Source organism: Oncorhynchus tshawytscha, linkage group LG28 (assembly GCF_018296145.1).
Source record: "Oncorhynchus tshawytscha isolate Ot180627B linkage group LG28, Otsh_v2.0, whole genome shotgun sequence".
Taxonomy (NCBI): domain Eukaryota; kingdom Metazoa; phylum Chordata; class Actinopteri; order Salmoniformes; family Salmonidae; genus Oncorhynchus; species Oncorhynchus tshawytscha.
This window is the reverse complement of record NC_056456.1, coordinates 37,326,624-37,339,002: the sequence shown is the minus strand read 5'-3', so window position 1 is coordinate 37,339,002 and position 12,379 is coordinate 37,326,624. Positions and strand designations below refer to the sequence as shown.

Below are 12,379 nucleotides of genomic sequence, written 5' to 3'. Positions count from 1 at the left end.
CAGTTCAAGGTCCTGGAGTGGCCTAGCCAGTCCCCAGATCTCAACCCCATAGAAAATCTTGAGGGAGTTGAAAGTCCGTGTTGCCCAGCAACAGCCCCAAAACATCATTGCTCTAGAGGAGATCTACATGGAGGAATGGGCCAAAATACCAGCAACAGTGTGTGAAAACCTTGTGAAGACTTACAGAAAACGTTTGACCTCTGTCATCGCCAACAAAGGGTAAAAACTAAGTATTGAGATAAACTTTTGTTATTGACCAAATACTTATTTTCCACCATAATTTGCAAATAAATTCATTCAAAATCCTACAATGTGATTTTCTGGATTTTTTTTCCTCATTTTGTCTGTCATAGTTGAAGTGTACCTATGATGAAAATTACAGGCCTCTCTCATCTTTTTAAGTGGGAGAACTTGCACAATTGGTGGCTGACTAAATACCTTTTGGCCCCACTGTATCGCCTCCTGGTAAGGCAACTGCACCTCCCTCAACCGCAAGGCTCTCCAGAGGGTAGTGCGGTCTGCAAAACGCATCACCGGGGGCAAACTACCTGCCCTCCAGGACATCTACACCACCCGATGTCACAGGAAGGCCAAAAAGATCATCAAGAACAACAACCACCCTAGCCACTGCCTGTTCTCCCAGCTATCATCCAGAAGGCGAAGTCAGTACAGGTGCTTCAGAGCTGGGACAGAGAGACTGAAAAGCAGCTTCAATCTCAAGGCTATCAGACTGGTAAACAGCCATCACTAACATAGAGAGGCTGCTGTCAACATACAGACTCAAATCTCTGGCCACTTTAATAAATGGACTTAATAAAGGTATCACTAGTCACCTTAAATAACGCCACTTTAAGAATGTTTACATATCCTACATTACTCATCTCATATGTATATACTGTTCTATACCATCTACTACATCTTGGCTATGCCTATCATTAGTCACTTTAAATAACGGCACTTTAATAATGTTTACATCTCATATGTATATACTGCTCTATACCATCTACTGCCACTTGCCTATGCTGCACGGTCATCACTTATCCATATATTTATATGAACATATTCCTATTAATCCCTTTACATTTGTGTGTATTTGTGTGAATAAGGTAGTTGTTGTGAATTTGTTAGATTACTTATTGGATATTACTGCATTGTTGGAACTAGAAGCGCAAGCATTTCGCTACACTCGCATTAGCATCTGCTAACCATATGTATGTGACCAATAACATTTTATTTTATGATTTGGTGCTGAACGCTAAGCTGTAGTCAATGAACAGCATTCTCACATTGGTGTTCCTCTTGTCCGGGTGAGAGAGGGCAGTGTGGAGTGCAATAGAGATTGCGTCATCTGTGGATCTGTTGGGGTGGTGTGCAAATTGGAGTGGATCCAGGGTGTCTGGGATGATGATGTTGATGTGAGCCATGACCAGCCTTTCAAAGCATTTCCTGGCTACAGATCTGAGTGCTACGGGGCGATAGTCATTTAGACAGGTTACCTTGGCGTTCTTGGGCACAGGGACTATGGTGGTCTGCTTGAAACATGTAGATATTACAGACAGGGTTAGGGAGAGCTTAAAAATCAATGAAGACACTTGCCAGCTGGTCAGCCAATGCTCTGAGTATGCGTCCTGGTAATCCATCTGTTAACCTGTTAGAAGGTCTTACATCAGCTACGAAGAGCGTGATCACACATTCTTCTGGAACAGCTGGTGCTGTCATGCATGGTTCAGTGTCGCTTGCCTCAAAGCAAGCATAGAAGTCATTTAGCTCATTTGGTAGGCTCATGTCACTGGGCAGCTTGCGGCTGGGTTTCCCTTTGTAAATCCATGATAGTTTGCAAGCCCAGCCACATCTGACAAGCGTCAAAGCCAGGGTTGTAGGATTCGATCTTAGTGGCGCTTTGCCTGTTTGATGGCTTGTCAGAAGTCGTAGCGGGATTTGTGTCCGGATTAGTGTTGCACTCCTTGAAAGTGGCAGCTCTAGCCTTTAGATCAGTGTAGAAGTTGCCTGTAATCCATGGCTTCTGGTTGGGATATGTACATACGGCCGCTGTGGGGATGATGTCGTTGATGCACTTATTAAATTAAGCTGATGTGGTAAAATCCTCAATGCCATTGGACGAATCCCGGAAAACATATTCCATTCTGTAGCTTAGCATCCGCTTCATCAAACCACTTCTGTTTGAACTATCACTGGTACTTCCTGTTTTTGCTCGTAAGCAGGAATCAGGAAGTTAGAGTTATAGTCAGATTTGCCAAATGGAGGGCGAGGGAGAGCTTTATATGAGCTTCTGTGTAGATTAAAAGTGATCTCGTAATGAGATAAAATAGATTTCAGTTTCCCTGAATTAAAATCACCAGCCACAAGGAGCACTGCCTCTGGATGAACATTTTCTTGTTTGCTTATGGCTCTATAAAGAATTTTAAGTGTGGTCTTAGTACCAACATCATTTTGTGCTGGTAAATAGACAGCTACAAAAAAATATAGATGAAACCTGTCTTGGTAAAAAAAAAAAAAAGGTCTACACTAGCTTATCATGAGGTATTCTACCTCAGGTGAGCAGAGCCTCGAGACTTCCTTTAATATCAGAGATCATGCACCAGCTGTTGTTAATAAAAGACACATCTCCCCCTATTATTGAGTTTACCCGAGGCTGCCGTTCAATATTTCACTCTCTCTTGTCATTGTATAAAACACAAATTGGTGCATGAAGTTTCGCCATTAGCTGGAAGACCATGTCCTCTTTTCTCAGCGGAGGGAGGGGGAGAGGAAGGACAGTGAGATGGGTGAGAGGCCACCTTACCACTGCTACCTCCCCACAGACTGACCATCAGATGCAGGTCATCAGTCCAGTAAAAAAAGCTAATTATTACGCTCACTCAGCTGTGCCTCACAAGTAATACAACAAATTATCTATTACCTGTGTGATCATATACCTAACATGTTGAAATATAATTTCAAAATGGTCTCAGAACATTGGCAGGGCAATTCAAGCGTAGTTATAATGTATTGGGCCTATAGCCTACTGCAAAAACCTCATTGCTACATAACTGTTTTTAATTGGTTAATGTTGCATAGACTTATGTTAATTAAGTCATGTTCATTAAAAAAAAAATCTGAGCTGTACATCTCGGCTTGCATATTAACTCATTGTGATCTACATTCAGAAATGGTTGGTGACCACTGTACTAGGCTGTTCAAAATCAAATACACATTCACTATAATTTCAGGCTAACTCTGTAGCCGCCCTGCACAATCAATGAACCAACAGCATCTACTACACTCTCTAGCAGACTCGTGGATAGAAAGTAGTGCTATCAATAAAATTACATTGACGCCAATGGCAAAATCAGAAAACCATTAACGTGACGTCAATAGAAGAATTTCTTTAAAAATCTAGGGGTTATTTAGGAGCGATTTGGGGGTGTAAAGGGGCAAGATTTGCATTCATGTGAACGTTCATTCATTTTAGGGGATTATTATGGAGCAGGACCATTCAGAGAAATCAAAGAGTTGGTTGGTGAATCGGTGGTGGTCAAACCTGCCTCCCCCGACCCACGCTCAATGACCCAGCCTCCCTAGACCCGGGATCCATGATGACCCAGGCTCTGACCCAGCCCCTAGACCCGGGATCCATGACCCGGCCTCCTCGACATGGGATCAATGATCCGGCCTCCCTAGACCCAGGCTCAATGACCCAGCCTCCCTAGACTCGGGATCCATGACCCGGCCTCCCTCGACAGGGGATCAATGACCCGGCCTCCCTAGACCCAGGCTCAATGACCCAGCCTCCCTAGACCCAGGCTCAATGACCCAGCCTCCCTAGACCCAGGCTCAATGACCCGGCCTCCCTAGACCCAGGCTCAATGACCCAGCCTCCCTAGACCCGGGACCCATGACACGGCCTCCCTCGACCCAGGCTCCATGACCCACCAGCTGCCCCCCGAATATGATTGGACCAGACGTCAAATCGGCGACGTTGGTTGGTTCGAGTTAATCGAGACACATTCTTTGGGCTAACCTCATTGGCTAGTTAACTTTGTTGCATTTTTGGGGTGCAGAGACGGATTGGTCATGTTGCAAATTATGCCACCAATGAGATTCTTATCTGTCGTTCATGTCCTGCCTCCCCACAAAATCCACGGAGAAATTCTGGACAGTTCTCAATCATTCCAAGTAGTTGTGAGAAAGATAGTCGTAAAGGTGACATTAGCTATATTTCTTCCCGGGTTTTTGGAACACAGTTGTGTATTTAGGTGAATTAAGGTGAGTTTCATTCGTTGAGTTACTTGAAAACGATTCTTGTCGCTAGCTAATAACGTGTAATAAATGGCAGTAATAATTGATAGTTAGCTGGCTAACTAGTTAACGTTATTATATATTTAGATATTCAGCCAATGTAGTTCACTTACAGTGTACTATATATACAACGCACACTTGTCAGCTAGCTAATGTTATATGTAGAATCAAATTGACCTTTAACGTTGAATGGTCTCTACTGTAAGCAGCGTAGCTATGTGGTCCACTGTGTATTGCTGTCAACAAATAACAACGTATGTGTGTGTGAATAACCTCTCTTAATGAAAGGAAGAATGGATTACTATCACACCCCTGCTTTCCGCTTGGAGCCCTCACCCTGAGGGCATCTGAAGAGGCTGCCAGGGTTGCCAGGACCGTCCAGGAGAAAGAGTGTACAGGTGTCGTCTGGGTGCTGAAGCCACGACAAGTGAAAGCGAAGGCAAAGGCTTGTGTGGTCGCCAGAGCGGGTGACCCGTATGATAGCCGACTGGTGGACAAGTGAGAGTGCCATGAAGTTCGGCAAATACCGTGGTCAAACCTTCAAGTGGCTGCTATGCCACAATGTCGGCTACGCCGTCATGGTCTTGGCTTCTCACCAGCAAGAGAGGGAGATGGGGGATACAGACACGTCACCTGAAATGGCCAAGAAGGACCGGTTTGATTGGTACTCTTTTCCTTAAATAGTTGTACAGTCGTGACCAAACGTTTTGAGAATGACACAAATATTAATTTTTATAAAGTCTGCTGCCTCAGTTTGTATGATGGCAATTTGCATATACTCCAGAATGTTATGAAGAGTGATCAGATTAATTGCAACTAATTGCAAAGTCCCTATTTGCCATGCAAATTAACTGAATTCCAAAAAAACATTTCCACTGCATTTCAGCCTTGCCACAAAAGGACCAGCTGACATGTCAGTGATTCTCTCGTTAACACAGGTGTGAGTGTTGACGAGGACAAGGCTGGAGATCACTCTGTCATGCTGGTTGAGTTCGAATGACAGACTGGAAGCTTCAAAAGGAGGGTGGTGCTTGGAATCACTGTTCAACGTGCCGTCATCATTGCTTTGCACAAAAAGGGCTTCACAGGCAAGGATATTGCTGCCAGTAAGATTGCACCTAAATCAAACATTTATTGGATCATCAAGAACTTCAAAGAGAGCGGTTGAATTGTTGTGAAGGCTTCAGGGCGCCCAAGAAAGTCCAGCAAGCGCCAGGACCGTCAACTGCGTAGTCTGCCACAAAATCAACAGCATAGTCTGCCACACTACTGGAGTTTTGACATAATTCAAGAAGTTTACTGGCCGCCTCTCTCCCGGATACCGGAGAATCAAATACCTTCCTAACTTCTGCCATGAAATCAAATCCTCCAGGTAGTGGGAATGGAAACAGAGCCACAATAGCAAGGCAGACTGCCCATTCTCTGGGGGCTAGTCCCAAGAATTTGTCCATTTCCAGGAGGACAATCAAGGCTCCAACGTGAGAAATCCCTCCCCCCTTACTAAAGGATTTTGTAGCAACATTGCCTAGAGTTGGCAGAGGCCTTGTGCTTTTTAAAGAGATTTTATTAATCCTAATTGCACAAATACATGTTATGTGAAACTCTAATCAAGAGGAAAGGTATTTCATATTATACAATTAAAAGACATTTAATAATTGTCCATTTCTTGAGCTTGTGTGCTAGATCATGCTAATTCTGTGTGTGCAAAAAGAAAACCTGAGGTGTGACTGGATATCATTTTGTTTCCTGCAATGTAATCACCCCACAGTAAAATGATTTACATACTGTAGATTGCCTTGTGTTACACCTTGATTAAAAGCAGATGTTAGTCAATCACATCCATTGATAAATAACATACAATTTGGCAGGTAGACCATTAGGGCCAGGAGACTTTCCACGTTAGGTTGCTTAATAATTGCATGAAAAACCTCTCTGGTAATTTCACCCAAAAGATAATTTATTTTCCCCCTAATGGCTGAAGAGTTTTATTTTTTAGATATTCATTCATTTTTGTTTCATCAGACAATTTTATTATACATGTCAGAGCATGTTTGTTTTACAGCTTTTCTTTTTCCTTTCTTATTAGTAATAGTTTCACATCTTATTTTCATGATCTTCTCTTGTTATACATTGTTATGGCATCCGGTGCATGTAATCTGGCAAAACCCGCTTAAAATGTGAATGTTGAAAAGAGATTAGTCATTAAAAGCATATAATTCATCTTCAAAGTTGTTTATGCTTTATTTCTGTTGTTCTGGATAAACTCTGTCAGATTTAGTTAATATTTTCAGTTCACATATTTTTTGTCTTTCAAACTTCAATTCATTTAAATCTTTGTTTTCCAGACATTTCACATGAAGTTTCCAAAACTCTTATCATTTTTAACCATAGCAATTACTGACTTGACAAAGGAATGTCAATCATTCAGTCTTCCAGAGATTATACCTCTTCTTTGAATAGTGACATTGCAGAGAATATTGAAATGTGTTTTGTAATAAATAATTCAGTTGACTTGTTTTCACACTTTTTCTACGATGGCAATGCTGGAGGTCTGGTCATCTTTGGGAGGTAGGGGTGGAGGGGACGTAATCAGGGAAGGGCAGGGTCATCTTCTTCCTACTTGCAGTTGGACTGTGGGGAGTGGTCGGTGTACTCGCTGTCTGCACTTTTTCGTAGGTGTCATCTTCATCTCTCATCTTCACTGTCGGTCTCGCTGTCACTTTCTTTCATATCGCAGCTCGAGGCCTGGTGGGAGACATCTGCTTTGGAGCTCTGGTGGGAGACATTCCTGGTTCCATCTCTCTGTGCTGGGATCACTCTCTCTCACAGTCCCTGGACCAGCAGCGGTGACATCACGGTAGTGGTCTCGCTGACTGTCCGGGGTGCTGGGTTAAATGCTGTGGGATCTCTCTTCGTCAGGCTTCGGGTTAGAGGCTGGATCTCTTCTTGCTATGTAAGACACTTGACAATGGAAGAAGGTGAGGCCTTCACCTCCACACAGGCTGCACATGCCTTCAGTCTCTTGGCATTCGGGATGGTCAGTCCAATCTAGGTAATGTGTGGGTGGTGTAAACTTCACAATAATGTCCCTGACAGTGCCCAAAGGAATATTCAATGAGTAATACAATTCCTTGTAGCCTTCTCCTAATCTTTGCCTTTCAACAACCTTACCTGAGTTCTTTTGGCAGTTTCTTCCTCATATTTTGATCTTTGCTGGAAATACACTTAATGAAATGGGGACCATAGAGAAGTTCTCTCGATGTTCCCCATTTCATGAAGTGAATTTCCATTTCCATCTTCTCATTGGTGTATTTAAATATTTTGAACCACTGTGATTGGACACAGGAAGAGTCTTCTTAAAGCTGCAATGTGTAACTTTTTGGGTGACCTGTCAAAATTCACGTAGAAATGTACGTTATAGAGCTGTCATTCTTATTGAAAGCAAGTCTAAGAAGCGGAAGATCTGTTCTATGTGCGTTATTTCTATGCTTCCCATTCTTACGTTTAAAAAAAAAACTTTCGGTTTGGTACACCAGCTGAAAATACAGTATTTTTGGTAATGGGAAATAGATGGTACAATGATTCTCTACCGTATCCTTGCTTGTTTTGTCACAAACTGAAATTAGGGGAATTATTTGTGCTTTTGCAAACAGGAAATGGCAGCGCAATTCCTGCACAGTGCATCTTTAAAGAAATGTTGTGTAAGTGACTCGTTTAGGTTTGCCATGACAAAGGGTATGAAGACAAGTCCAGATTTCTCAGTAAAAAAAAAACTATTCTTCCACTTTGAAAGTGTGGAGTAGGTTGTGTCAATCAGTGAAACAAAATCCCAATTTAATGCATTTTTATTTTATTTTAAGGAAGGAAAAATGTGAACTGCAGGGGTGAGTAGACTTTCTCTGGTGACTGTATTTGTGACTATCCAAAATGTAAGTTTTATAGCCCTAACATTAACCGTTACCCTAGCAGGCTATTATATACATATATATATATATATATATCTCATCATGTTGATAGTATCTGTAGATCATCTGTAGAGAACTATCAAAATAAAGTATAACAAAAGTTAACCTAATGCTTTCCTCTTGCCAACTTTATGAGATCAGTGATTACTTCATGGAAAGGGTGCATTTCTCATCGGGCCCATCAAATCAAACAGACCACCATCAGAAAGTAAAAAACATGCTTCACAAGACAGTTTTGGGGCATTTTTAAAAGGTTTATTCTATCATCATTTCACTGTGAATCAGATACATTAAGGCTATGTTTTAATAACCACACTAGCATAACACTTACACAAAGCATGCAAAGCACATCGCTTGTTTTCTAAGTGGTATATTCATGTGGATATTTGAACACAGGCATTTGACTGACGGTACAGATGTACGGAGGTCATCTTCTTTGATGCCCGTTTGGACCGAGTCAGGACGTTTACTGCTTGTGACCCTTGGAGGAAGAAGAGTTCCACATTTCTTCTCCGTCTTTCTCAACGACCAGGTTGCCGTCGTTACGCAGGTACATGCGGCACATCTTGAACCCTTGAGCCTGGCTCTTGGTTTGCCACATCATCTTGTTATCCCTCTTGTACATGACAAAGTTGCTGTCATCTTGCATGCACAGGCGGTAGGCGTCGCGCTGTCCCGCGGTGTCAGAGGACCACATCTGCCTCCAGCCATAGATGACAAAGTTTCCGTCCTCCTGTGCAGATGACATAAAGGGTTGTGGTAAGGATGGTGTATGTGAATAACCATTAAAAAATAAGAAGTTTTACCACACAGTTTGGGAGCCACTGTCCTGGTTCAGCAATAGCTGACTTCAGATTACATATGGTCTGTATCTGTAAATGTACCTACCTGGAAAACTGCCTTGTATTCCTTGTTATTGGACCACATGTAGTCTCCCTTACGCATCTCATCATACTTGGACATGTAGTTCCTGCTCATGATTCTGAAATAAATAATAAATAAAACTCTGCTTAGCAAAAAAATACATATAGCTAACCTTTTCTAAATTCCTAAAGCAAATATTCCCATGGCAAAAATCTGTAATTTAATCACTTTTGAAATAGTAATATAATGGCCTATTCATCTATCAAATGGTGAATAGCACTCTTTTTTAAAATTTCCTCCCCAATTTCATGGCATCCAATTGGTAGTTAATCTTGTCTACACATCGCTGCAACTCCCTTACGGACTCGGGAGAGGCGAAGCTCAAGAACCATGCATCCTCTGAAACACAACCCAGCCAAGCTGTACTGCTTCTTGACACAATGCCCATTTAACCAGGAAGCCAGCCACACCAATGTGTCGGAGGAAACACCGTACACCTGGCGACCATGTCAGCGTGCACTGCGCCCGGCCTGCCACAGGAGTCACTAGTGCATGATGGGTCAAGGACATCCCTCGTGGCCAAACCCTCCCTTAACCCAGACAACGCTGGGCCAATTGTGAGCTGCCCCAAGGGTTTCCCGGTCGCAGCCGGGACTCGAACCCAGAATCTCGAGTGACACAGCCTTAGACCACTGCGCCACTCGGGAGGCCTGACTAGCACTCTTCCACTCAATTGAGGCATCCTGACTGTTGGCAAGAGTTTAAGTGGCCACCAAAAGACATTTCAGTTTTTAGCAAATTCAAAATCACTACTTGGCGTTATCACCTGTAACACAAAATATAACTTAACGTAGCAGGCGTAAGAGTTCCCACATCCGTTTTCAGCGTAAAAGGAAGCTAGGTTGAATAAAATGGCTGTATCCCTGAACACCAGACAATTCGGTTGTTGCCAAGGCTACACAACATATAGCAGGAGACAGGCTACACAACATATAGCAGGAGACATGCTATACCCAGAAACTCAAGTTGCTAAACTCCCACTTTGATACTCACAGTCCGTGTGGTAGTTCAGTGGATTGATGAGGCTGGAGGTTCCAAATGAAGTGAAGTTAGTAAATAAACGTCCTCTTTTATACCCACTGAGGAGAGGGTAAAGACGGGGGGTGTGGTGTGATTGGAGGAGGAGACTGGGGCTGAATGGACACTGAGATGCACAAGCCAACCTTAAAACACGTGGTAGTTAATTTGACTGGAATCTTGAAAAAATAAAATGCTTTTACAGTTTGGATTAGATTGCCTAGATTAGAGTTAACTTTCATCTGGTGTATCTGGCTGGACACATTGACGGTGCTAAATACTGATCTGGCCTTGTGATCATTTTAAAGTTCAAAGAGTTTAAAGTTACACATTTTTTGATGGTTAAGTGTTCCTCTGCATTGCGTACGCAATTCATTAAATTCATTGTAAATGATTTAGCTAATGGAAACGAGTTAGCTGTTAAGCATAGCTTTTAAGAAGCATTCTACATAGATAAGGTTTGAATCTTGTTTAAAAATCATTGTTTCAAACACCATCTACCTTTTTAAGGCAATCATTATATTGTTACTTTGAAGTGATCTATATAGGTTTTCCAAGTACCAGTACTGCTCATGTGCATAAGATTGTGCCTTTTGGACTACAACTTTTCCGTTGTTTCGGATAAATTGTTCTTGGATGTTGAGTGTTTGTGTGACTGGTGAGTTTCTTTTTAAGTATGAAGAATAACACTGTTGTTCCCTTCAGCAAGCAAATGCTCATCGTAACTGGAAAATCCGACATGATCTTGTTCAAATCTGAACAATTCTCCAACCATGGCAATTTTAGCTTGGTAGATTAGCTAGCTAACATTAGTAATGATACATTTAGCTAACTTAACATTGCTCCAATTGGTCCAGCTAGCTACATTCTCCATATAGTCAAGTTTGACGTTGTCAAAAATATATTTGCTTGATCATCTTTTGGTTGAAAAGGTGAAAGGTCAGTGATGAAATGTCACAACTCAAACTCGGGTATCAACATCACCCCTATTAATAGCCTGTTCAACCTCTTTTTCGTATCGTCTGAGATCCCCAAAGAATGGAAAGCTGCCGCGGTCATCCCCCTCTTCAAAGGGGGAGACAACCTAGAGCCAAACTGTTACAGACCTATATCTGTCCTACCCTGGCTTTCTAAGGTCTTCGAAAGCCAAGTTAACCTGTCTCGGACAGATCACCGACCATTTCGAATCCCACCATACCTTCTCCGCTATGGAATCTGGTTTCCGAGCTGGTCATGGGTGCACCTCAACCATGCTCAAGGTTCTAAACAATATTTTAACCTCCATCGATTAAAGACAGTACTGTGACAGTAGTCTTCATCGACCTGGCCAAGGCTTTCCACTCTGTCAATCACTGCATTCTTATCGGCAGATTCAACAGCCTTGGTTTCTCAAATGACTCTATGGGGGTGCCACAGGGCAGTCTATGGCAGTCTCTATGGGGGTGCCACAGGGTTCAATTCTCAGGCCGACTTTCTTCTCTGTATACATCAATGATGCCGCTCTGTGTTACACTGTGTTAACAACCTTCCATACGAGCTTCAATGCCATACAACACTGCTTCCGTGGCCTCCAACTGCTCTTAAATACAAGTAAAACTAAATGCATGCTCTTCAACCGATCGCTGCCTGCACCTGCCCGCCCGTCCAGCATCGCTACTCTGGACGGTTCTGACTTAGAATATGTGGACAACTACAAATACCTAGGTGTCTGGTTTAGATTGTAAACTCTCCTTCCAGACTCACATTAAGCATCTCAAATCCAAAATTAAATCTAGACTCTGCTTCCTATTTCGCAACAAAGCATCCTTCACTCAGCTTACAGATCATTGCACCTGTACATAGCCCATTGCACCCAACTACCTCATCCCCATATTGTTTTTTTTTTTTGCTCCTTTTCACCCCAGTATCTCTACTGCACATTCATCTTCTGCACATCTATTACTCCAGTGTTTAATTGCTAGATTGTAATTACTTCTCCACTATGGCCTATTTATTGCCTTACCTCCCTTATCTTACTGCATATAGACATTTCAACTGTTATTGACTGTACGTTTGTTTATTCCATGTGTAACTCTGTGTTTATGTCGCACTGCTTTGCTTTATCTTGGCCAGGTCGCAGTTGTAAATGAGAACTTGTTCTCAACTGGCCTACCTGGTTAAATAAAGGTGAAATA

The 12,379-nt window shown here is 42.4% G+C and overlaps 1 protein-coding gene across 1 annotated transcript; it reads right to left on the bottom strand.

Annotated features, from left to right (window-relative positions):
• Positions 1-8,497: 8,497 nt before the first annotated feature.
• LOC112226508 (mannose-specific lectin-like) lies at positions 8,498-10,287 on the bottom strand. Its single transcript, XM_024390862.1, has 3 exons — positions 10,182-10,287; positions 9,153-9,246; positions 8,498-8,997 (listed from the first exon to the last, which is right to left on the bottom strand). Exons 2-3 carry the CDS (start codon positions 9,240-9,242, stop codon positions 8,731-8,733), a joined length of 357 nt encoding a protein of 118 aa, XP_024246630.1. The 5' UTR covers positions 9,243-9,246; positions 10,182-10,287; the 3' UTR covers positions 8,498-8,730.
• Positions 10,288-12,379: the final 2,092 nt, after the last annotated feature.

What these genes read in the sequence shown, in the direction of transcription:
- LOC112226508 (XM_024390862.1), bottom strand. Translation starts at nt 9,242, where the DNA reads ATGAGCAGGAACTACATGTCCAAGTATGATGAGATGCGTAAGGGAGAC. An exon ending in AATACAAGGCAGTTTTCCAG is followed by an intron (nt 8,998 to 9,152) that starts GTAGGTACATTT and finishes TCATCTGCACAG; the next exon opens with GAGGACGGAAACTTTGTCAT.